This window comes from Odontesthes bonariensis, chromosome 12 (genome assembly GCF_027942865.1).
Source record: "Odontesthes bonariensis isolate fOdoBon6 chromosome 12, fOdoBon6.hap1, whole genome shotgun sequence".
NCBI lineage: Eukaryota > Metazoa > Chordata > Actinopteri > Atheriniformes > Atherinopsidae > Odontesthes > Odontesthes bonariensis.
The window spans coordinates 21,683,811-21,710,834 of record NC_134517.1 but is presented as its reverse complement, the minus strand read 5'-3'; the positions used below and the strand labels follow the sequence as shown (position 1 = coordinate 21,710,834).

General features: G+C 43.1%; 1 protein-coding gene across 3 annotated transcripts; it reads right to left on the bottom strand.

Annotated features, from left to right (window-relative positions):
• Window positions 1-22: 22 nt before the first annotated feature.
• On the bottom strand, window positions 23-26,855 carry ppp1r9ala (protein phosphatase 1 regulatory subunit 9A-like A). 3 transcript variants are annotated; one of them, XM_075479664.1, is made up of 20 exons: window positions 26,661-26,855; window positions 24,129-26,113; window positions 13,297-13,429; window positions 11,915-12,035; window positions 11,467-11,571; window positions 11,230-11,353; window positions 10,280-10,447; window positions 10,126-10,179; window positions 9,586-9,815; window positions 6,801-6,897; window positions 6,572-6,698; window positions 5,304-5,455; window positions 4,579-4,903; window positions 4,440-4,497; window positions 4,270-4,341; window positions 3,804-4,005; window positions 3,221-3,265; window positions 2,532-2,648; window positions 1,720-1,908; window positions 23-1,453 (listed from the first exon to the last, which is right to left on the bottom strand). In XM_075479664.1, exons 2-20 carry the CDS (start codon window positions 25,959-25,961, stop codon window positions 1,295-1,297), a joined length of 4,311 nt encoding a protein of 1,436 aa, XP_075335779.1. In that variant the 5' UTR covers window positions 25,962-26,113; window positions 26,661-26,855; the 3' UTR covers window positions 23-1,294. The 3 variants fall into 3 exon arrangements, with proteins under 3 accessions (XP_075335779.1, XP_075335780.1, XP_075335781.1); XM_075479665.1 differs by lacking the exon at window positions 3,221-3,265 and having other exon boundaries at window positions 26,661-26,854; XM_075479666.1 differs by lacking the exons at window positions 2,532-2,648; window positions 3,221-3,265 and having other exon boundaries at window positions 26,661-26,854.
• Window positions 26,856-27,024: the final 169 nt, after the last annotated feature.

Genomic DNA, 27,024 nt, shown 5'->3' with positions numbered 1-27,024 from the left:
CACAACGCAAGCCCACGTAAAGTGAAAATTAGTTTATTGATGCTGGATGTACCAAGAGTCGCTTCTCTGACGGTTTCCCTGCAGTCCAACATGTCGTGCTGCGGTACAGAACACGGAGTCGTGCTCCAGAAGAACAAAGGAAGCCCTTCGGTTCCGTCATGAACTTTCTCACATTCACACACAAGCGCCCGTCGTAGGCTCCTGCGACGCGCTCGTGCTGGGTGCATTTACACGGAGCGTCTCAGCGATTATGGAGCCCGAGTCGGGGACGGCGCAGCAGCGTTTCACCTGGTCCCCTACTTGATCCGTTTAGTTGCTTTTTCTTTCAGCAAAAATCAACGTTCTAGCTATTCTACTTAGTAGAAAAATGTAGATAGTATAAAATGAACGGTGGAATTTAAGTAAAAAAGATGCAGGTAACAGGCACATGTATAAAACTCATTTATACATTTAAAACCTTGTCACCCATTAAGCTTAAAAGACAAATATAGTGCTTTTATCTGAACTGTACAGTCACTTCCTGCAAAGAGCTGAATGTGGAATCAGGCAAATCTTTTCAGCAACAAAAATATATAAAATGCTTAAAAAAAACAAAAACGAAACAAAAAAAAAAGCAGTATACATTTGTTTTCTGTAGTTAAATGTGTGCATGATCTGCAGGAACTACATGATATCCGATTACAGACTTTTATAATTGTAGCTTCTAGCTTTTTAGTGGTAAAAATGTTAGAATATTAATGTTGGTCACATATGCAAATGGACGTTCCTCGTGGTGTCGTTAAAAAAGTTAATTATGTGGAAGAAAAGGATGATTAAAAAAACAAAGTAAATTAATCACAGCTGGCAGCTCAGGCGAGCGCGGACCTGTTTCTGCGGGTCTTTGACGTGAGCAGCGTGACATCACAGCTCAGTCATCAGCTGAGCCCCCTCTCTCCTGTGGAGCACTGGGGGGGCCGGAGTATGTCCCAGATTGACCTGGGCAGGTTGCCAACAGTCAGACAGACAAACATTCATAATCAAATTCACACGAGGGTCGGTTTAGAGTTGTCAATTAATCCGACGTGTACGTGTTTGGACTATGGAGAGATGCCGAAGCACCTGGAGAAGAGCCGCACGGCGACGCCGTGAAAACTTTGCACGGAAGGGTCCAAAGCTGAGCGACTGGTTCCAGGAGAGAGGGCTAAACACGGCGGCATCCTGACAAGAAACCAGGTGGCCGAAATACTAATTCTCAGGGTTCCGCGCGGCGATGAACTTTATGGGATGCCTTGATTCAGAGCGCAGAGCTGATACCTCAGCAGACGGAGTCGGCTGGGAGCGGCAGTCTCCCGCTGCGTCGGCCCTCCTTCCCTTTTTTCTCTCGCTGTTTCTCCAGCTTCTCCTGGGCCTTCCGCATGTCTTTCAGCTTCTTCTTGATAGTTGAACGGTCACTTTGGCTCGACACGCCGAGAACCTGAAAAAAAAAAATAAATAAAACGTAAGAATACAAGTGTACAGTATTCTGATGGTGTCAGTCCATTTAGTCGTGTGATATTCTTTCATTTCTGAGCTGAAATAATGAAATTCAGCCAAAAATCCTTAGGAGAAAAAAAAAAACCCAGCTCTGGCCAGAAGGTGGCAGTAACAGGCTGATGTGGGCTTCTTTGGAGCAAAAAGGCCACCTCTGACTACAGTACGCCAACATTTCAACATCATTATTAACAAGCGCCTCTTTCTTACCTTTAGCTTGTCGCTGTCCAATTGCAGGAGCTGCTGGCCATCTACTCCTTTAGATGTGAATTCAGGTGTGTACTGCTCCATGTTCATGCCCATCAGCCAATGGCAGACCTGCTGATTGGTCCACTCAGAAACTGGCCGGTTCTGCCACTGATACTCTTTTCCTGTAGCTGCCGGTTCATCGTCCAAAGTCTACACAGAGAACAGACATTATGGATACGTATTGAACTCATTGCTGTAGCTTTAGAGCTGCCTCGTTTATTGGTTTTAAAGGCATTCTTCTAATAAGGTCTGTCCAGAATGCCGGCGTTTCACGGACTTATAATATGTGGCGGGAAAGTTTGACTTTTAGCCGTCAGAGCCTACAAAAAGTAAAGCTAACGACAACACACAAAGCACACGTAGAACAAGTTCTGCTGGTACACCTTCCCCAAGCTGGCACAGAGAAAAACAAGCGTGCAGTGCAGAGCCAGCAGATAAAAAAAAAAAATGTATGATGCATGTCAAGGTCTTCACGTCGAAAAAACTAACTAAATTCAGAGAAACCGGAACATCTGAGGCAGGCAGAAGCAGAACTATACATCATTAACGTCACAGCCGACTCAGGCAAAGATAAGCCACAAGACTTCTGAAGACAAAACAAATGCCTTTAACACAGACATGCTGCTCTCTTATATTGTCTCTCCATTCATGGCTTAATCTGCGCTATGGAAGGGGGAAGGGGGCTCAAAGAGCATGCTTGAGAATACTCCCTTTCAGTGGCATCGAGGCGCCCCACACAGCTTTTGTGACTGTGCAACAAGGAGAGCACTCACCTCGCTGGAAGAGAAGATTAAAGTGTGTGAGCGCCCAGACAGATTGGGTTCAGCGACTAACCCAGAGATCTCTGAACTGGGACTGGCAGGGTTAGAATCATCTATGACTGAAAAACTCTGGAACAAGTAGAAACAAGGAACGCATTTACTACAGTTGCACATCAGCAGACAGACAGTTTCTTCAGCTACGAGATGCAAACAAACAGAACAGTGCAAGTATGTGGGGTTAAGATCGGTGACGCTTCCACAAAAGGACTACGAATATGCTGAGGAATGATTACAACTGATCACACTGGCAGCAGTCCGGGTTATTGATTATGAGAGATGATTTGATTCCTCATGGAGTAGAAGGAAGGAAGGAAGGTGAGTATCTACTGTGCAGCGCAACGTTCAAGCTGATAAAAACTAAGACCAATCCGCCACCAAAGCTACGTCATCACCCTTCAAAACTACAGAAGCTGACGGTGCCGATTCTAATGAAAGAACACCAGTTGCACAAAAATTTAGGTTCGGGGTGACGCTTTCAAGTTAAAGAAGCACAAACTCTTCTCATTTCACGTGTCATTCAAAATGTCACAGTTAAGCTCTTATGTTTGATTTCTAATTGCACATCCACACATACTTTTGTTAGTATTGCTCTACTGTGCCATCTAAAGATCAAAGGTGGAACAAAAACATGTATACTGTACCAAATCTAACGAGCGACTGAATAAAGAGGACCAGGAGAGATTTGTCTGTTTAAAGGAAACACGGTTCAGAGATTCAAATACCATCAATCACACGGCAACAGAAAATAAGCCCCTCTCTCTCTCTTTTTTTTTTTTTTAGCACCACTGTTCTAGATTAGGCCCCCCCCCGTCTTGAGCTCATTAAAGCAGTTTTGTGGGAACTTCTCATCTGGGGCCCCGGCAGCTACTGACATCACACGACATTCTTCTCTGCTACTCTTGCAGGTGGCGTTAAATACGTGCAAAAAATTGACGCCAACAGCAGGAGGTGTTCTCTCCTTCCGAAGTCATGGGGATTTCTCTCCAAAAGTTGTTGCACATTAGAATATCGAGGACAATTCGAACAGATTTGGGACTTCTGCTCAGTCACACTTGACCGTTTGTCTTCAATGCACGCTGGGTTGTGCTTTGTAACGTAGTGGCACAGAGTTTACAACAGAGCCACTGTTTATATGCTTGGATAGTGCAGGGTGGTATATCAGTTTTAACACCCCCCCCCTCACATCTCTTTCATTCTTTAAGAAATCTACAGAGAACTTCTTGCCTTATTTTTGCGATCCTGGCTTTGCTCACTGCCGGTGTCATTCGCAGCATACGGCAGGCTGCTGCTGGAGGAGGACGGCTCTCTGTCTCTATCCCTGTCTTTGTCTCCAAACCAGGAGAACGGCATGCAGGTCGGGATGGAGGTCATCGAGTCTGCGGGAGACAGGTTCCCTCCAGATTCCTCCAGTAACTCTGCAGATCCCCTGGCCATTACAGAAGTAGAAAGACACAGTTGTAGACGCATAGACGACCGCTACTTCGTGATCTAGCATCAAGAATCATGAAAGCTGTAATTCCTGTGCACCTGAGCAAAAGGAAGCCCGTTTAAATCTCTGTGAGGTTCAAATAAGCTGTAACTGTATGTGCCAATGTGCAATTCAAACAAGTCCCAGAAGAACACCCATAACTTGAGAATGATTTCTGAATCTCTATAAATGATATTAAACTTTATGCCAGCATTACAATACCTGCTGTCCAAAGATGCTCTCATCGCCTCTTTGTCATGTTTTTTTCCTTTTCCTCCCGACTTCCGGAGGCCCCTGTTTGGATCATCGGTAATATTCATTCAGTTAGTTTAAAAAAATAATTAAAAATGTAAAAAAAAAGGATGAGAACTTTAACAAAACTGATAAGTTACCCAAAGTCTGGAAATCGTCTTTTAGGCTTTCCTGCTGGAGAAGGCTCGCTTGGCTCCTCTGCAACAGAACCGTAATCATCCATTTCAGTAACATGACAAAGCCTTCCCGCTCTCGGCATCACATAAGGCTCTTGCATACCTTTGAGCTCTTTACCCTTGCCCTTGGACTCTCTCTTCTTCACATTTCGCATGAAACTGGATGGAGAATGTGGTGAGGAACTGTGTTTTGGAGAGGACAAAGAAGGGCTGCTGGTGCTTTCAACGCTGTCTCCTTGGGACGGCGACAGAGACGGGCTGCTGGAAAGCTCCGCATTACTCCTGGAAGCATCTCTGTCCTCGCCGGGATCATCTTTCTGTCCGTTCCCAGAGTAGCAAGCGGTGACTGGGAGGGACATGCTCTCCTGGATTGACATCCGCCTCTTGTCAGATTCCTGCTCCTCCTGCTCGTCCTCTTCTTCGGTTTCCTGCAAGGACCAGGCTAATTATTCACAGGGACAATACAAGGAGGGGATGAAAGCTATTTCTGTAACAAAAACTTCTGCTCCAGAACTCTGCTTTTCTATTGTAGTTTAGAATCTCTTGGTATGTTATGGTAATGGTTTCTTAAAAGTGTTAAAGAGGAGACGAGCCAGAGAATGAAGCAGCTTTTTACCTGCCAGCTACCATCCCTGCATAAATCCCCACTTTTACTGTCACTGAACTGCTCAGAAACCACCAAGGTACCATGTGCTCTTATCCTTCTACAGATGGGAAGTTTTTTTTCAGTTGGCATGAATGAATGAATGAATGCATGCTGGAGAAAAAAAAAAGTTTCTTGGTGCAACAAATCAGGTAATTCAAGCGCATCAACTGCTACAGGCAGACCTGAGAGTGACATGGAGCCACAGCCAGGCTCTCCTTCAGTTTGCTCCGGGATGGAGGCTGACGTTTGGCCTTCTGAGCCAGCTGGCCTTTTGCTCTGTGGGCACTGGTGTCCAACAGCTTCGTTTCAGGCACCAACTCACTCCAGTCTCGTTCTGCAGCAGAAAGAACAGAAATGCACATCAAACGAGTCATCTGCTTGGTTGCGATTGCAGTGTTCACAGGGGTTTCACACCCGAGTTTACGATGCATCCAAAGTTAACGTTTCTTTTTTTTTCCTCCATGGAATCCACGATTACCACAGCTACAACCATATCGCTGCATTTTATTTCAAACCTGTTTATTTGGTCACAGATGTCAGAAAGAGGTCAGCGTTTATGCTTTTGCTTCATCTTTTCCTGAGATGATCTCATACGTTGCTTTGTGGGCGTGTCCTTTGCTTGGCTTTAACTTTTTACGAGCGTTCCTTGCGGCGAAACGCAGCGGAGAGGACAACTTTGTCGACTTTCGAGAGCAAGCCGATCACATTCTAAGACTGAGATCTGCAATAAACTTGTGGCGTCGATGAGAAAAACAAAAACTGCCATCAGCAAGTCAAGTCCACAATTCTTTGCTGTAAACAAAGCAAAGGGATTTCTAATTTCTACTGGAAAGTGTGAAGTGCTCCAAAGAAAAAGCCGGAGAAGGTGTAGTTACCACGCTGCTCATCGATCAGGCACCAGCTTTCACTATCAGGGTTTTTTTTGCCCCCCCAGATATGAACTAATCTCTCTTTCACAGCTCACTTTTGATTCCAGTGGCCGTGTCCTGCTTTTATTGTCTATGTCTCAAAAAAAAACACTCTGCTAACTTGATTTTTAGATTCTCATTAGATTCAGAAAGAATACAAAAAAATGTTCTATTTCCATACCATTTCATACCGCATAGGAACACTCGTGAAATAAAGATTGTATGCTCAACGAACAGCTACAAGGGTGTTTTTAAATGCTACCGTTTGATAAATCTGGCTCCCAATTGCCAGCTCCAACGAGTCAGACACACCCTGCAAACTGATGGGACTGGTTTCATAGCTTTACGACACATAAAGCTGATTTCTACATGTCGGTGGACTAACTGTCCTGATGAGGAACCGCTCAGCCGTGGTGTTTACTGCTTGTTGCACACACGATATGTCCTCTGGCATTTAAAAATGACAACACGTGAGCAGGTTAACAGGATTAAAGACTTTCAGTGAAGGCGGTTTTTAATGTCAGTTTCACAACCCCCTGTACCTAGCAGTGAGTCAACAGAGTGTGTGTCGGTGACGGAGTCTTGGCTGCTTCGTCTCTCTTCTGCGGCAGAGTCCTGACCGTGCTGACATTTCACCAACGGATCACCTCCAGACTCCAGGACGGCTATCTGTGGAATAAGAAAAAAAGAAAGTCACACTGAGGCTTATGTCAGCGTCTCCAGAAGGCCTGCAGGTGTGCAGGCTTTTATTTTCTGACCTGGAATACTTACCCTGTTCTGCAAGCTCTCCAGCTGCTCCCTGTACCACTTGTCCTTTTCCTCAAGAGTTTTCTTCAGCTCCTCCTCTTTCTTCACAAAGTCGATCTCTCTGAGGGAAGAAAACAAGAAAACGGATTCCAATCAGACTTTTACTTTGGAAACGGGCTTAGCTTTGCTCAGCATTGCTTCATTTCTTTAAGATACATTCTCCACAAACAAGTCACAAGTCTGACAAGTCAAGTCTGCGTGGAAAACATGAGTAAAGTATTGTACCATTCGCGTAGCATTTCCAAAAATTAGACTCAGCCTATTTAGGGTGTGTTTACTCTTAAAATGTTTAGCTCAATTGAAACAAAGTCTAGTGTGACGGCTCTGTTGGTGCGGACCAAGTATGAATGTCGTCATTCAAACCTCGAAGTGCAGCAAACAACCAAGAGATGAATGCAGCTCAGGCTGAAGACAATCAAACATACACAAGTTGGTTCTTTGGTTTCAAGCTTACCTCATTCATTTAGACACAGTGGCTATGTTCCTCATTACAGTTCAACTCAGGAATCTGAAGTCCTTTCAATATTTAGTTATTTGTATGAGCAGCACAGCGACGAACACTATCTTGACTCTTTCATACATTTGTAACGACTCCAAATGAAAGCTCTGCTGGTAAGAATACTCCCATTTAAAGGAGAACTCCGGGGCATTTGAAGCGCAATCCCATTGCTAGAGGTTGTCAAATACTGATAGTAGGACACAGACAGGTGCAAATCGGCGCTCCCTGTGTGGAGATCGCGCTGTTCGCGCAGCCTGTCATGCGAGGCTAATACGTGGTGGCTAAGGGGCAAGTGCTAACCCTTCCACGTAAAACAACAACTTGCACACTGCAGAAACGTCACACCACTTTATAAACCATCCGACAATAAAGTCACAAGCCTTACCATCAAAACCATATGCATGGTTCTCACATTACTGGCATGGGGACGTTACAAAACAACTTTATAAACAGCATGTAACTCACCGGTTAGTTGTACGCTCGCGCATGTGAAAGCCCAAAAGAGTCGATGGACGAAAACAATTATCTTCTCTAGAAAAACTGCGTTCAAGTATTTAAAACATTACAACAATACATGCCCAGTAATATTCTTGTAATGTTTTAAATACTTGAACGCAGTTTTTCTAGAGAAGATAATTGTTTTGTATATGGGAGTATCGTCCATCGACTCTTTTGGGCTTTCACATGCGCGAGCGTACAACTAACCGGTGAGTTACATGCTGTTTATAAAGTTGTTTTGTAACGTCCCCATGCCAGTAATGTGAGAACCATGCATATGGTTTTGATGGTAAGGCTTGTGACTTTATTGTCGGATGGTTTATAAAGTGGTGTGACGTTTCTGCAGTGTGCAAGTTGTTGTTTTACGTGGAAGGGTTAGCACTTGCCCCTTAGCCACCACGTATTAGCCTCGCATGACAGGCTGAGCGAACAGCGCGATCTCCACACAGGGAGCGCAGATTTGCACCTGTCTGTGTCCTACTATCAGTATTTGACAACCTCTAGCAATGGGATTGCGCTTCAAATGCCCCGGAGTTCTCCTTTAAAGTCAACCTAAACACAACAAGCAGCTCAATGACTCGAAATTTAAGAAAAATATATATAGTTACCCCTGTTAGCTGCAGCAACGTCTGCAAACTCAATTCAAGCTTAGACGCCCTCTTAAAAGTAATTTTGGTGTCAAATTTGGACTCTTTTGGTGTCAAATTTGGACTCCAATTAGTTCCATTAACGCTCATCTAACCAAAGTGCTGCAGTCCTGGTTTGTGCAACTCAGGCAGCTTTCAAAGATCGGGCCTTTCCTCTACCCTTCTGATCTACAGAAGGTTATCCGCGGTTTCATCTTCTTCAAACTGGTCTAATGCACGATACTTTATTCTGTTATCGGCATGTGAAGAAACTTCAGCTGAAACCGAACTGCTGTCAGATTTTTAACGGGCACAAAGAGAAGTTGATGTGACAGCAGACCTGTCTGCCCTTCACTAGTTGCCTTTAAGGTTTAGAGTAAGATTTCAAGACTTTATTGCTCGTCTCTAAAGCCTTAAAGTCGGGAACCGGTCTATCTAGGTGAGCTTTTACCCTTTAATGAACCAGCTTGAGTGGGACATTTTCTAAATCATGACTTGTCATTAGGGGTGATAGGGCCTTTGCAGGCTTTGGAGCTTCCTGCCAAAAGATTTCAGACAGGCAAGCCTTTTTTAAATCTTAAAGTCTTAAAATTCGCTTTTACCACTTGGCCTTTTGTAAGTGCTTGAAATTGTTCTAATTTGATCTGATATTTGTTTTATTGATAGTATCAACCCGAAACACAGTATAACGTCGGACGTTCTTAAGTTCAGTCAACAAAATGTTCACTAGTGAAGCCGTCCGATCACGGTGCGACTCTGTCCATATGCTTTCTTAATCGGGCAATTTACTCGTTGAAAATGTCAGCGTGAATGTGAACAAACATTTAGTCCAATAAAACAAAATACAGAGCAGCCTTGTCACTGCTCATATGATGACACAATGTCACGATCGTGACTCTTCAAAGTGTGGAGGATGTTACTTTCCAGGTCACGGCTTCTCTTTTTCAGCTATTTCTCCATAATCTTACAGATGTGTACCTGGACTGCACGGAATGTGAACATATGATCCCGAGATATCATCTCATTGCATATTTAAATTTCAATGTCAAACATTTTCTCCTGCAGAGTTGTTTTCATACGTACTCTGAGAATAAGCCAACTCTAGTGTAACTTAAGACAAACTCACTTTTGCTGGTAGTCCTTGAGCAGTTTCTTGGCCTTGTTGTACTTCTTGTCCAGGTTGTCGTACTGAGTCTGAGTCTCAGATAATTGTTCGTTCACACTCTTACACACTGCCTGGGCTTCCAGCCAGTAATTCTCCAACTTTAGGATCTTGTCGTTGTTATCCTCAATTCTTTGCTCCTGTGCAGATTCCCGGGCTTCCCACATTGATTTCTCTTCCTCAGATTCGCTCAGCTGCGCAGAGATGGTGACATGTTACTCGGGTCTGATGAAATGAATTTGCTTAGCAGATGGGCTGCTGGCTGTCAGACAGACAGTCAGTGTGTTGTGTTTGGTATTAAATAATCCTTTCAAAGATCTAGGTCACACATTTTGTCAACGTGTTGAGTATAAGCCTGTTAGGAAGGACACAGTAAAACTAATTTTCCTACCTCAAAGTTGTGATTTTCCTTTTGAATTTAAATGTTCATACTGCCGCACAAGAGGTCACGAGAGTTCAAATTCAAAAGGAAAAAAAAAATGTGTGAGATAATGTTCATCATACCTTTTCCTTTAGTTGATTTATTTCAGCTACGGTGATGCTGTGTTTGAGCTGCAGCTATGGGAAACGTTGAAAATAAAGTATTTTGTTATATCAAATGTAATAGAAAAAAAAGAAAGACGCAAACCACAAACAACCAAATAATGATGGGTGGTACCTCTTTGAACTTGAAGGCCATCTGAGAGCTGTTCATGTTGGCTGGCATAAACAAGTTCTCTGAATCAGGAAGCTCAAACACCTCAACGCTCCGCCCCGGAGAGAAATTGGACCCCAGAATCCTTTCCTCAACGCCCTCGTCGTCCTCCTCCTCCTCATACCGCTCCTCCTAAAATATGATGTCACACATGGCATCACATACCGTGAGCACCAACGCACCATTCATGCCAAGGAATATGTTCAACGACACTCCCAATGTTCACCCTGATCAGGAGGGAATAATGTAATCAATACTTCTTATCCAAACATTAGTGGGCTCGCCTACAGGGGACGCAGCAGGAGCTTTACTGCGTGTGCTCACAGCATTAAAAGCAATTAGCATGAAAAACATTCTAAGCAACTCATAAGAGTCATCAGCTTTGCATCACCAGAGACCCATTAGAGTCTGAGTCCACTTCCTCACTGATAATTGGGCCTTTTCATTTGTGTGCTTCAGTAAATCCTATTTATTCTCTGCGCAGTCTTACAGAAGCACAGGCTTGTGGTGGATTGAACTTCAGCAAGCTTCGGCAAACCTTTCACAACTCTGGCAGACAGATGGCAGCGGAATGAACCATTTCCAGCGCAGCAGAGCGGTGACACATGGCTTACTCACAGGCCAGCTGCTAATTTCCTAGCTGAGCTGAGTGGGATTGGACAGGGAGTGGCACAGGGGGTTAATGCTGAGTCCACACCGTATCAGCATCATCATAATAACAAGTTTCAGACTTGCAAAAAAAGTTTTCCTCTGGAGGCTATAATATCCTACTTAGATATACTTACTATTATCATTTTTGATTGCGTCAACACTTTCAAGTCATCAACGCGGGAATCTTTTTCTTCCATCATATAGACAGTGTTGCTCTGAGAAATGACCGACTCCTTCAAAGCCTTCATGACCAGCTGACTCACCTCTTCTGTGGAGTGTTCATCCAAGTGTTCCTGCTGCTGCTGGTTCTTTTCCTGCTCCAGTGTCTCACTTATGAGACGCGCTACCTCACTCTGAGTTCCAGGCTTCTCCCGACCAATCAGGAACCTGCATTTTTTTTTTTTAGTCATTTAAAAGCCATACAATCAATACGCTTTGAAATGAAGTCTTTTATACAACCCACACTGTTCGACCCCTTGTTGAGACGGAGCTGAACTTACCTCACTGTGCCTTTAGTGTTCTTTAGGACTGTTGCGGCAAACAGTTGGGTGACTCCCACCAGACTGATACCATCCACCTCCACTATCTGGTCATTCACCTGTATCCTGGAGAAACAGACGACAGTATGACAGACAGATTTATTTTGGCGAGTTATGCATCTCCCCTTTAGTTCAGCAGTTAAAATACAACCGTTTCAATGCAGCTAACAGGAAAGAAATAAAAAACTATTCTCCCGCGCTTTCATCTTGAGATTATAAATAAATAGGGTTGTTTGTGCTCTGTGCATCTCTCCTGAGGGATGAAGAATTCCTTGTGCGCAGTGTCACAACCAATTGTGAAGCCGTGCACAATGAGCGTGCGCGGTGCTCCAGATTCTCCAAACAGCATTGCGAGGAACTCTTACATGACACAGAGGCCTGAAGTTTAAGGTTTAAAGCAGGAACTCACCGTCCGTCTTTCTCAGCTGCTCCTTGCTCAGTTATAGTTTTCACAAAAATTCCAAGCTTCTCCAGACCTTGGTCGGCTCCCACTCCCATTCCTATGATGCTGATGCCAAGGCCATTTTCACCTGGTGACGGAGAAATCACGCATACTTTAAAGCGCAGGTAGGAAGTACAAGCTGAATCCTCCACATTTAAAATGTAGACATTGTGCTAGTGCTGGGCGGTATCACACCGAATACCGGTTTATAATTTCGTTATGATATGAATTTTAAATATACCGCCATACCGGTGTATTTGATTACACAACGGGGGGAACGCTGCGTCGCGCGACATTGTTTGAAACGGGGCCCTTTTCAGTGTCGCGCTTCTAAACACGCATGTTTACTGTCTATGGGTGCGAGGTGGTAATAAGCACTTGCGTTACGCGAAGGTGAAGGTGGATAAGATAGACATGGAAAGTTCCGAAATCGAAGCTGCAGAACTAGTAGAACATGCTGACACAGAAGAACTTGTGCCAAAAAAAGGAGCCGGTGTTCTGTAGTTTGGAAGTTTTTTTGGTTTCAAAAAATCCGACGTCGTCGACCAAACAACCATTTTATGCAAGTGTTGTCGGGCTACAGTTGTCGCTGGAGGTGGCAACACGAGAATTTGCTCCATCACCTTAGCCGTAAGCATGTCTTAGAATATCAAGAATGCATGAAGTTAAGGTCAGCACCCGCCACATCAGCAGGTAACACGGGGAAAGCAAAAGAAAAGTCGAGCCAAATGTCACTTCAAGACGCGTTTGCTCACCTCATTTATTTGAATGTGAATACCTCATATTGATGCAAAAATATAATTATTGCAAGTTGCACTACTTTTTTGTATTGATTTTCATAAAATATGTTTGAAATTTGCACAGTAAAAGTTCTGTATTTTGACTGCAATTGTGTTTGCATTCCGATTCCTCACTTCATTAGAATCATGCGTAGCACTTCTTTGTAAACAGCATCATTTTGTGGGGCGTTATTCTATGACGGTAAAATAGACCATCCTAAGTTAATCTACTGCAGTAATTCTGTTCTCAATCTGTAGAAAATGCTGTGAACACCTAATTATGCATGAAAAAAAAATACCGTGATGTACCGTGAAACCGTGATATGTATTTTTGGACATACCGCCCAGCACTACATTGTGCATATTGAGATAAGGCTCAATGTGACTAAAACTGCCCTCGTTTTGTTGACTTGTTCGTGCAAAATGAATTAGAATTAGAATATGCAACAAAAAAAACTATTGTTGGATTTTGGGTCACAAGTGTTTAACCTTTCTGAAATGTTCCTTTTTTTTTTTTTCTTTTTAACTCACTCAATAATCTTATCTCACCTTTTATTTTACTGAACCCACCTTTCTCAATCTCCACAGGAAAAACATCCATCTTCTCCACTCTCTTCTCCAGCTCATACTCTGCAGATGCTGCGACCGGGTCAACATCATCATTGCGTCGGTCATAGTCTTCATTGGAAAAGGTACTGAACACCTGTGTTGATCAAAATATATAAAGTGTCGTCTCAATGCAGTAATCTTTTATGTCCTTACAGGGATGTCAAGCACATTACTCACACTTTAACCTTTTGGAAAACAATACATCACTAAAGCTCATTAACAGCTGCTATGGAACAGATGACGCTTTGGACCACCGAAACCAAAATTCCCTCTTTCATTCATTAAACATATAAAGCTGCTTAATCTTTAGTTGTCCAGCTGTAAAGAGCCTCATGACGGTTTTAAATGTTGATTAAAGTGGAGCAGAGGAGGAATTCCCAAAATATGCTGCTTTGAATTTGAAGAAGTTGTGAAGTTTGCAGACGGGCTGCTAAAAGCGCTGGACGCGTCTCAAAGAGTGTCTTCTGGTAGCAATTACAAAGAACACAAATGCAAAAAAGAGAAGATCATGAGCAGTGTGGAAAGTAGGGCACAGCTGGGGAGAACTAAGCAGAGGATGGAGGAAACAGAAATCTTCATCCTTAGTAAATAGAGTGAGAAGAAATGAAAAAATGTTTATTAAATTAACCTTCAGTCAACGGGCATTGCCCTGCACTTAGGACCAAGCTTACTGGTTATAAAACAATATTGTGTTATTTCCCTTGAATAGCACTGATTAGATACCAGACTAGCCCCGTCTCAATAATCAATCTGGAAAACAAGAGCATGCTAAACAGTTATGAGCATGTAGGGAAGCTCGAACATGCCCTCATCAGAGTTCTGTGCTCTGATGAGGGCACATAGGACGGACGCATACACTCCTGCGAGCATGACTTTCTGCAACTGCATGCTGCTCTGTGCGCTCATGGGGCAGAGAGACTTACAAACAAAACAGCAAAACAGAGAAATAAAACATTCACTCCAGTTTCACAGCAGTTGCAATACAGTTAAAAAAAAAAAAGAAGAAGAAGAAAAAGCACACATCCAAGCAGAACCTTGTAGGAAGGTGTCAAGCTGATTGTACTGCCACAGCTTAATTGCTCCTTTTTTACTGCAGATTAAACAGTATTTCCCATATCCTGCGGCTCACACCTGCTCCTCAGACAAATTTCCAGTCGACAGCCGACAAATTCGCCTGATATTCCCAGTACTTTAGACTACAGTGGAAACACAAACTACCACCATCTCAAGCAATTGCTTAGTTCCTTGAGAAATGTTTCTGGGGCCTGAGGCATGAGACACCTTCATCTCAGGACTGAAAACAAAAACAAGACTTAGAGATACATTTAGATTAAAACTTTGGCTTCTAAACTTCTAAAACGAGCCTGTAATAGGATCAAATTGACGAGTTGCAAAATAAAACGACTCACTGGGCAAAAAGATAAACTTCTACTCAATTATCAGCCATTGTTCGATAAATTTAACGTGTGGAGGCGATGCATAATGCTTCCACGTGCAGTACCACTGATGATCACTAGGTGCTGGCCTGATGGTTGCAGAGTGGCAGGACTTGCCTCAGCGACTTTGCCAGAGCACATCATCTGTGTTGACTGAAGTCATTCTCACACATGCACCATAGTCCTAAAATTTTCCAAAAAGTTTCAAGAGGCATAGAGCATGAAAACGCACATGTCTGCTGCATTCATTCTGGACTTCTTGAAGAGACTTTCCCCTCAAGCTCTGAAGGAAAATCTATGGAAGACTGCAAAATGAGACCACGTGAGTGAGTGTGAGTAAGTAAGTTCAGAGTCCACTCTCTGTTCTGTTGACCTGTATGTTGCTTTCTACTCACTCTTTGCTACTGTAGATAAGTGTGGTATTGATTAAAACATACAGAGCCTCATCCAATATCCTCCACAGGCTGTAAACGAACCACAGCAATGTCCACAGCCTCCCTCTTTGCATGATGGAGGCAGGAGCCTCCTGTGTGGACTCGACACACCTTCTTCCCGACCCCACCCACCATCATCGCATTTCTAGTGGTAAGCCCATCTCCAGCACAAAATCCCCCAAAGTCAAGTGCATTTGGGATAAGGAACTGCTCAAAAAGTCGCGGAAAAAGGGAGAGAGAATTTTGTTTTGGGCATACACACGAACCTACATAACAAGTCAAACACAAAGCATTAACAAAGTTGTCCCACACTTGGGTTTTGAATGTTCTACGGTGTGGCAAAGACACAAAAAAAGCACTTAAAGCGTTGCAGCTCTTCCTTCAAGTGTCTTCCTGAAAACAACATGGGGAGTAATTGAAATACTGGATAAAGCATGTGAAATGTTGATAAGCGAGCAGATTAGAGTTTAGCAGACTCCATCGGGAGCTAATGCCTGATAGGGATGAACCCCACAGAGGGTCACCAATATAAACCCTCAGCGTGGTCATTGTTAGTTCTCATCTCGGTGGAGTCATGATGATTCTGGCATGAATGTAAAAAAAAAACAAACAGTGCATTTCACATTAAATAACAACTGAATGAATTACAAGCATGCTAATTTGGCTCCGCTGTGCACATAGGATGGGAATGACTTTGAAAATGTAACTAAACAGGAGCTCGAGTTTCTAATTAAACCAATCGAAATCTAATCTTGCAGGTAGAACACAACTATTAAAATAATAGATACATATTTTTTTAAACGATCTGTGCATTACTGCATTTCCTTTTTATATTCCTGGAAAAGGAAAAAAAAGGTCTGTTTGTCACAGGTTTTGACTAGTGCTCCGAGTAACTTCCCACAAAATACTTAAGATGCATCCGAGATGATAGAATTAGACCAATACTGATTGAGACTTATACCACAGGGTTGCGTGATGTAATCAAATAAACATTTCCACTGCAGGCAACAGCCTGAGGTCTCGATCCTGCGGCGCGTCAAGACTTGAGGAATTAACCACAAACAACCTCCCTCTTTTGCTGTCTTTCTGTCTCCTCACTATGTTGCTTTTGGATAAAGCTCAAAACAGTACAGATAGTAATTTTCCAGAATAACTCACTGAGCTATTTGCTTAGTCCGTCAAAATGAATGACTTTGACTACTTCCAAGTGAATATCAGATGCTGTCGTCAGAGGATTCGTACGGTGTTATCGAGAAAAAAAAAGAAAAAAAGATGTGCGTTTACCGATTTAGTGCACTCTGCAGGTACCCGAGTCATGGATGTAACAAAGGAAGATTAGACGCTGCTTGAGTGTCGACTACATTGCAGCTCTGTAGCACAGACAGGAAGGCTATTCACAGGGCTTCAACCCTCCATCAACCTGTCTGTTACAGATTCTTTCAAAGAAAAAAGTGCTGTCAAAATGAACCGATTTTCTCATTTTGGGGCCATTGGAAAAAAAAAAAAACAACCTTCGCCATTAATGCAAGTGAACTAGGGCCGGCACGGTATATGTATTCGTACCGAACCGTCACGGTACGGGGGTCACAGTTCGGTACGCGCATTGCCACGCAGAATACACACGGTACAGAAGTTTAATATTGATCTGAACGCGGAACTGTTATTTTGCAAGAGTTTCCTTCAGGACCCATTTAAACACTGCCACATGCAAGCTCTGATTGGTCCGTAGAGATATACGCTTTCGGACAGAGTAGTTATAAGAACGCAGTTATCAGAACTGTCCTACTCGAATTTCGTTCTGATAACTGTCCTTCCCCAGCGGAGCTGTTTCAGTCTGCATTCACACATGAGTCGGGACTGATGCGCCGCGCGCAGCCGTCCGCGTCAGTGACGTGTTACGTTAGCCGTTTAGCGCCACAATCAACAACAAAACAAAACAAAACCCGAGAGAAGAAAAAACACCACAAAGAAGCTAATATGGAGAGCGGGGAGGCCACCGTGTTCATGGTCTGCATGATGGTGATATTAATCATGGACAATCACATCAGGCGTCTAATATCGAGGCTGGAACAGCTCACAGAGAGAGTCAGGATCAAGCGCAGGCGATACTTCTTCATTTCATGAAGGAAGAAAGGAGAGCAGCGCGCCGCAGACAAAGGAGACAACGTGTAAGTTTAACTTATTAAACACGCGCCGGTTCTGTCTGTGTGGTATGATGAAACATTTCAGCCGTGATAGCATGACATGGGGCGTAGCTACCGACCACCACACACCTCCGTCAGGTGTGTTCTATAGAAACCATGAAAAGACCCGACCAATTACGTCTCCCAAATGTATTACAACAACCCCTAGATACGAATACATGCAGAGCGAAAAAAATTACCGAAGCAATTGGAATTTACATCGCATCTGCTATGCGCCCATATTCCACTGTAGAAGAAGCAGGATTCAGATATCTATTACATGTGCTCGAACCTCGCTACACGCCTCCTTCGGCACTGTACCGAAAATGTACCGAACCGTAGGGTCCGTACCGAGGTACGTACCGAACCGTGAGTTTTTTGTACCGTTCCACCCCTAAAGTGAACGTATAATTAAAAGTCTGATAAGGAGTTCATTCCAGCAGATGTTTGAATTGTACCACTTTACAATGCAAATCTGACCATATCACAAGGAAGCCAAACACCAAGACTGTGGCAGCTGTTCTGGCAACTTCCTGACTGGACGTTCTGCCACTAGTGACTGCTGACAGTTGGCAAAGCGCTGCTAAAAACAACACCGCATCAAGCTCTGGCTAACCTCAACAAGTGTCATTGTAATGGTAGTATTTCCATAGAGCATGCTCCCCCACCATAGCGTGTCTTAACGGTTGCTTTTATCTGATAACTTGATGCAGTTGAGTAGGGACAGAGAGAAAAACTAACTGTGCCCCAACAGCGATTTTTAGCAAATTACAATATTAAGTGAAAAAGTATCCAACAAGCTACTCAAGACAAATTGAAAACACTCCCATAAACAAGTGTAACAAAGACGATCTGTTTTCAGTTTATTCTGTTAAAAATGGATTCACAGAACTAGAGCAGACAAAAATGTCATCAAGGATAAAAAGATGCTTTTGGAATTTAGACTTTGGAGACTTTATTAATTATACGTTGCAAATGTAGGTTAATAGAGTATAGTCAGCACTGCTGCATCCTATCCCATGGTATTAACTGTTCTTCTCCCCCCTTACCTTCCCTTGATCGCTCATGTTTGACTTTCCTGTTGCCACGGGCGACCGGGCCTTTTTCAAACAATGTTCTGCTCTTTGCTGAAACCTAATCACTCTGCCGCCGTCTTGTTTGCAAGAAAGAAAGAAGTCAATCTGTTCATTACATTCTTCCACTTAAAAACGCCACAACCCAAAGTTTATGTCCCGGTTTCAACTGTCCAACAAATAGATGAAATGAAAAAAAAAAAAAAAAAAAGTGTTCATGGGACAACAAAGAAGTAACGATGGCTCATCCAGTTTACACTGAATTTCTTTTTTCCTGAGACATCCCAATTTTCTCCCTTAACTATGTGCTCTTGTTGATCACTGGGCCTTGATATGGATCAGCAGACCATAAATGGCATCATCTTTCCATTTCTTCCAGAAACATAGCTCTCAGCGAGCTGTGTGGGCTCTTCATCCATCTTCTACAACTGCAGAGGTTTCTCCTCTCTTTGTGAGCTTACAATCCACAAATGTACATATACCCACACCCAAAATGAAAATTTCCATCCTTTCCCTCGTCCCCCTCCATACAACCAAATACCAGTGTGGGAAATGAGTCAGCAGCTGTGGGGAAAAACAAACCAGAGAAATCTCTTGCCAGTGAAAAAAAACTAAATTCCCCCCCAAAAAAAACAAGGGCTGACCACTGGATTGGGGAACTTGTAACGTAAACTAGCTTACAAAAAGACAACAAATCAAAACGTGCTGTGAGAACGAACATGGGCAGGGGTGGCAGCCAGCACAGATCACAGAGTAATTAGGAAACAAGGCGTGGAGCCCAGGTTTTAGATCCTGTGTAAACACACGAGGAAAAAGAGAATAATACATCTGTATTACTTCCTGTGTGCGTGCTCCTGAACCGAGCAACACAATGTAGAGCCTACACCAACAAACTGTAAATGCCAGAACAAAGTAGCAGATTACAAGGCAGGTGGTGTAAACAAAAAATGACCACATCCGCAGAGCAGACCTTGTCGGTGTGGAACAACACAACTTTGCCATCTAGAAGTCTGAAATATGTTTTCTTCGAAAAACCGGCTGTCTGCTGATAAATGCTGCAACTAGTTGTACTAAAATGTTTTATTCTCATTTATAATTTCTTTGAAGAACAACACGTCAAGTGTGTTTGATTTGGATTTTTGGAAAAAGACCTCTACAGTGCAAACTTCAAAAATGTACAAAAAAAAAGGTCAGATGGAAACACAAATAAGGTCTGTCATCTTACAAAAAACTGTTCTTTCAAAACAAACCTTTAAGCAAAAAAGGATTTGCAATCACCTGAACAGAGATGGGTATCTTTGTTGGCATCGCAAAATTCTATTCTATGAAAACAAAAATTAAATAACCAATTTGGCATCCAATACAACAAAGTTCATGTTTCCCTTCCTTAAACGTCAAAGTGTTCCTGTAAGACCAAAAGCAGGGAGAGGTGTACTGCAGTGCATAAACCGGTTCCACAGGTTTGTCTATAAATGGACAACAAAGGGTATTTTAGTCTTTGCCAGACCTGCTAAAACTTTGAACTTTTCGTGAAAATACACAAACATTCTCAGATGTGTTTGTCTGTAACGACAGAATCAAATCGCTCAAAGCAATCGCAGTCAGCCTCAGACTTCATCACGATTAATGAACAGCACTGATCTGCATTAGTATTCTGCCCTGTCTTGTCACTGTCTGAACCAGGTGGCTGAAGGGAGCTCAGATCCTCTTTGCTATTAAGATGAGGGTGGAGCCAAGTCAGGCACATTCCTGGGCAGATGACCCATCTCAGCAAGGAAATGAGAAGCATAACGAGGGGACCATTTCAACGCAGAGGGCGAAATATTTTTTTTCACTTACAGCTATCCTAAAATACAGACAGAGAAGAGGGGTGTGTGTGTGTGTGTGTGTGTGTGTGTGTGTGTGGAGGGGGGGGGGGGGGGGTCTGTTCTGCTGAACTGAAATCCAGGTTTACAACATTTCTGGAAAATGACAAACCCTCTTGGCAAAACTGTGCTCTACCAGAAACAGGTGAAATGTCCACAGACCATGCACTACAATGATAAATAGAAATACTTATAAAGAGATCAAAGAGAGCAAATGAAAACCCCAGCTACAATATACTGTACAATCTTACAATCTCAAGCGGAGACCACGTGGTCACTTGTCTAAAAACGGCTGTAGGTGCTTCCTGACTTTGTGGTGGGGTGGGGACAAAGCAGCAGGTGCAGATCCTGGTTTATGACATTTTTCTGGTGTAGTCAACTCCCTTTTTTTTAATAACTACCATGCCTAAAGTTGTGTTTAAAAAAACAAAACAAAAAAACAAAAACAAATCCTGTGCCAACTCCTTTGTGGGCACAAGATAACTGCTCTAAAAATGACCGTGCAGCCTTTGTTCACAAGCAGATAACACACCTACAGCAGGAACTGCTCATAGTTCAATAACCCGGCCCTTTCATCACACTGAAAAGGTGCAGAGAAACTGAGCGTCAGCTTAGTCACAAACCTATGAACTACTAAAAATAATCTGAGATGGAGGGTTTGGGCTGGATAAAAGCAAGCAGGCTCAAAGTTACAGTCTGGGATGTAATTGCTACTTCTCTAGAAAGTGAATGAAGAAAAAAAAAAAAAAAAACTAAAACCTGATATAATTCATAGCAGTGGTGCCATATTTATAATTGTCACACAGCCAGAAGGTATCACAAACTTAAATACTGACACAGCAGGAATGGGAATGCAGCGTTGCAAATGACCCACTAAAGTGCAACTGTGTTACCAAACATGCCTGCGAGTCTTAAAAAATAATTTAAATAATAACAAAATAATGTTGTGTATATGGAATTTCTTTCTTCTGATCCATTTTCTTTCCCATCATAGACATTTTGAGTCCCAAAGAAGACTTTAAATGCATTTGGCAGCAGTAAGCATTCAATATTTGGCTCCACTGCCTCAGAAGCCCTCTTTATCCAAGATTCTCTTTTCAACCCTAATAAGGGTGAACGCATGTTGAAAGTGGATGTCTCCTCTCCTTCACAAAGAAGACCCCCCCTCCCTTCCCACATCTCCTCTGTCAAGAAGACTTGGGTTACTCAGGGACCTAATCCTGTTGTGAGCCAGCAGCACAGAGAACGTACTCTCTCATTGTCGCCTAAAACTCAGGTGCACATTCAATTCCAGCGTCAGCTCTGAGTAGCAGACTGTGGAAACATGACGCATTGTTTGGTGGGATGCTTTGGCTGGTCAGGCCACAGGTAGAGATGGTGGCTGAGGGAAATCTACGAGACTAAACACTCCTGCCACCTCACCTTGAACCCAAGGTCTTAACACTGGCCCACATGGGTTTTTTTTTTTTTTACAAAAGCTGTGTGTGCTTTACAGTCTGCACACTACATTCTCCTTTCTACACAGTAAAAAAAAAAAAAGATCACCATTCATTTCCCCTCGCCATTTGCCCCATTTTGCATTTATGATTATTGCTTTTAGCAAAGCTGAAACAAGTTTTTCCCCCTCAAATACTGTATACAAGAAGTATACTCATGGATACATGAATGGAAAAAAAAAAAAAAAAAAAGATTAGTTTACTTTCTCAGTCAAATGTTCCGGGGAATATAAAAAATAAAAAATTCCACTGGCTGTTTGAGTGAATCACAATTGGTTTCAGAATAATACGAGGGATTCACCGGAGCCAGTTGATAGAGACACTGATTAATCAATTTAACCAATATCATTCTGTGATAATCAAGGAGTAAAGTCCATTTACACCATAAATCATGAACACCACCTGGTATTCTCAACAATAACAACTTGCTTCTTTCCTATTCTTTATGAGGTAAAGAAGTGAATATTTTCAGTTTTGCACTGTTGGTCAGATTCATCAAATAATGCAAATACTTTTCACACACCAACTTGCAATCTTAATAAATATTTAAACTCACATATAACAATACAATACAACCCTGTATCAGCCATTTATTTAATTTTTTGGTAGTAAGCATTCCCCTCATCATAGTTATGAAGAGTTTGTCAGCTGATACAGAGAGAAGACGGTAAAGCGTAATGTTGATATGTGACTGTACATTTTGTCAACTTTAGGCAACTGCTGTATAAGTCCCCTCTCTCAGGACCCCCTGATGACTGGGATGGGAATGGGGGGGGGGGGGGGACACACCCTGAGATAACACCACATTTTAAGGCCTGGATAAACACTGAGCTGCTCGCAAGCTGTGCGGAATGCACGGGAGTGATTTGTTTTCTCCGTTTTAGCAAAATGTTGATTAGATACGGCCATGGTGGAAAATCAGTAGTGGAAAATATTGCTGCTAATTCCACCATTAACCCTAAAATACAAGCTGACAGTGTGTTTACAATGATGATCAAAGAGCTTACACCAGCAGCAAAAATAAAATGACAAAGCAGACAATAAGTTCTGTGTGAAATTCTAATGCTTTATCTACAAGCTGTTGATTGAACATTCATGTTCAATAATGTCACTGACAGTGACGGCGAGCACACCACCATGTCTACAGGTACTGGAAGCACATCCACGAGCACTCACAAAAAACCCTATGGCATATTGACATTCATCACAAAACAAACTGCTCTCATAAAACATGAAAAAGTTGTGAAAAGTACGGGTACTAATAAAATCAAGAACAGTGTGAACGCTTGCTAACAGCTGTTTGTTCACACTAGGGTGCCAAGACTGTGGGTTAACATGGTACCAGTCCCTAAACAACCTGTATCTGTCTCATCTAATGTGAGCCTTATTTCAGTAACACTTAAATGCCTGTGCTGTTGATTTAAATGCTTGCTCTCTAATGCCCTGGAGCTAATATTACAGGCAACAGAAGCATCTTAACGTGAGTCACTTCTTTGAAAACAACACCCTTGCAAAAGGTAAAGGATAGCATACTATCTGCTACTTTAATAGCAGTAAAACTGCCTAAAATGGCTCAAAAAGATTAGGAATATATCAAATATCTAAGCAAAAAAGAGCTATGTCTAACTGGTAGATTTACTGCATGTCAAATAGAACAACCTGCAGTATGGATCGAGTACAATACAATAACTAACTGTCTACTTTACTGAACAGGCAGGCAGATAAACCATGAGGGAAAAAGGAGGAAAAGAAAACAGAGTTGAATGGAAAAATTTGAATAAATTTAGAGGAGAAATGAGTAAAAACACCCCTCTGCACCAGCTTAGAAGTGGTCAGGATTTTGTACTACTCAGTCTAAAGCTTCCAATCTCTACCTCACTGCAGGTCTTTTTCAGCTGTCGTCCCGCTCTCACAGGCTCTTTGCAACTTAGAACATTATTTACAAAAATACCTAAAAATCTCCACTGCCTCTGGCCTCCAAACTTCTGCCTCCTCTCCAATGAGATTCAGGAGATAAGCTGCCAAACTACCTGCTTTGCTATTCAACAAGATGATATTAACCATGGTCTGGTTTGTTTGTCTGAACTGTGGCAAAGCTCGTCTGATGAGATAGTGCGGCAGGGGTGACGTGAACATACCAGGCGACAACGTTCATTCTCATCTTCCACTAATTTGCTCCGTGTCTTCAGGGAACACCCAGGTCAGACACCATTGCTGAGTCAGTGAGACGGTGGTTTATAATGAAGGTGCAGTGCAAAACCTTTCAGGGGTTTCATCAGCAGACTCAAACAAGACAAAATACTTACCAAAATGGGATCTGTGGAGAACTTGATTCTTCTCTTTGAAGGAGGTTCGTCCTCATCCGACAGACCGGGGGCCTCATGACAGTCATCATATTCCCTATACGTTTGATATTCCTCATCTTCCTCCTCCTCTTCCCTAAGGGCCTGGTCTACATCTCTGTCATCCACAAATGCAGCATTTTCAATACCATACACCACTGGAGAGGCTCTATCCAGAACGCTCTGATCCACCTCCTCCTCTGCTGCCTCGTCATCTTCACCAAATGCATCTTCACCATCCTGACTCCCAACTAAATGGTCTTCGACTCCCTCGTTTTTCAGCGCAGTTTCCTTGTTATCCTCGAGAACTCGGCCCTGATCCACAGTGTCTGTTACCCTTTGTGCGTCTTTTGTGGTCTCTCGGGACATGACCTGGTGAGCTTGGTTAAAGCTCTGTTTTTCTGGTGAAAAGGTTCTTTTCAGGTCATGCTGGTGTTTCTCTTTCTGCTCTTCAAACACGTCGTCTTCATTGTTCTCGTCCTCATTCTCCTCACTATCTGAAGACTCATTCTGAACCACTACCAGCTCAGCCCGTACCACGCCCACCCCCTTGGCATGCAGCGATGAAGTCTGGCTGGACGGTTTGTCCCCAGTCGGGCTAATTATTACATCGTCATTGCTCTTGGATTTTTCAGGGTATGTGGCCCTGTTGGCATTCTGAAAGCCACCAGTTGACGGAAAAGGCTGTTTCATGTCCTTTGGGGGTGGACTACATGGTTTGGCCTCATCCCCATCGACAGATGTCCGAATAAACCCGTCAACAGATGAGGAGTACCTGCAGCCATGGCTAATTGGGATAGTTTCCTCGTGCGGGAGGAGCTTGTGAGTGGCGTCAGTTGTCGAAGAAATAGATTTGGATGCTGGGAATGTTGATTTCAGCCCAAAAGTCGACCCCAAAGATGCAGATTTGCTGTCTTTATTTTTGTTGGTGACATTAGTTGCAGAGTCAGACGTTTCTTTTACAGGAGAAGTTGGTTTGTATGAGCTGTCGCTGGCTGGAGAGGTAGGCTGAATGTGTCCGGTGGGACTGTGCTGTCTAGCAGAAACCATTACTCCTTTCTCAGCAGATGAGTTGTTGTCTTCCAAGTCATTCTCAACCATGTAATTTTCCAACCTCTTTGACATTGGCCCTGCATTCAGTGACACACTAGACATATGCCTTTTTTCACCATCAGCCATCTCATCTGAACAACTTTTAGCTGGCGCCACATGAGTTTGCTCTGAGCATCCCGATACCCTTCTTGCACTTTTCCCATCATCAGAGGCACTTCCAAGAGATAAACGATTTACCACTCTGTTTGCAGACTGCTTTTCAGCCACAGGCTGCTCTTTAATGCCCCTTTCAAAGAGTTTTCTGGTTACAGAAAACTTCTCTGCCAAAGCCACTTTGTCAATCTCAACATCTTCTCCCTTGGGTGTTTTATCTAAATTTTGCGATTCTGGGCTTGCAGGACTGTTGAAGTTTACTCTCTGAGTGTTGACTGGAAACTGCATCTTCGGTGGAGAAACCTGTGGAACATCAGACTTTACAGTCACTTTCCCTTCTTGGGACTCCTGCTGCTGACCATCCATTTGTAGGAATATGTTCTTTATTTTATTCACTCTGGTTCCAAAAGGCCTCCCCCTTGAGTCCTCCCGGCTGTCACTGGATCCATTTGCAAAAGTTTTAGAGGCACCTTCGGACTTTGGCCCATCAAAGGAGCACTTGATGGCGTGGAAGTCAGACTTGTATGCATTTCTGTGAGGGGACGCACTTCTTAGGCTCCTCTCCCCTCCTTTGCTTTCTGCTTTTATCATCTTGATTGTTGATGGCAGCAGTAAAATTCTAAAGGTCGGCTTTTGGGATTGTTAAAGCGTCGGATGGAGAACTACAACACGACTTTAGGCAAACGGTGCCATGGGTCGGAGGTTTTCCTGGAGAATGGTTGTCTCAACTCACGCGAGGTAATCTAAAGACAGGAGTAGAGAAAAGAAAAAATCTTAATATATTCACGCGACATCTCTGACTCACTATTTTCAAAAGCAAGGTTACTCGTTCTAATAAATTAAGACGTAAAACGCGTTTCTATAATAAAACCAAAACAGTCTGTAACGTTCAGACACAACGTAACGTTCATTTACTGACTGCTGCCAAGCAACTTTGAAGGTTAACGTCGCGTGCATAGCCGTTTGTGTGCATTTGAATAGTTGTCGAACTCCTAGCGTAAGCTAACGAAAAACCAAACTTGTTAATCTCGAAACTGATTTCAATTATGATCTTCTGCTGCACCTAAATCGACCGGTTAAACTTTATTACTGTTGCTGGTGACGCCAACCACTGACAAAAAAAAGCGAAACAAAGTTCAACTTACTGGGCCGACAGTTCAATAAGCCTGAACCTTGGTATCTCATTCTCAACAATTCATTGTGGCATATCAAGCACGGACCGTTGAAAACGTTAACACTACGTCTATACAGAACGCCGCACAGAGGTTAACAACTTTCTAAGCCTCTCACCTCGTTGCTTCATCGTGTTGGGCGCCGAAAGATCGTCCACGATCCGACTTGTAAAGTATCAAACTTGTTCCTTCTTCTTGCTCACCGCCATCATTCCCCGCTCCAGCAATGTTTCCCTGCCTCCTCTTTGCACTTCCAGACCTGCCGCGGGCTGCGCGCGCACCCGAATCTGTCTGCGCTGAGCGCCGTGGCCGACGACGACAGAGGATTCGGGCGCGAGCACACATTCCAGGACTGTAACCCACCACTCCTCTCTCTCCGCACTGTTCCTTCACAGCTCAGCTCACTGACACGAGGAATTGTTGGTGAAAAAGCGTGAGAACAAGAACTCACCTAGACCTCTGGACGGACAAGAGTCCACACC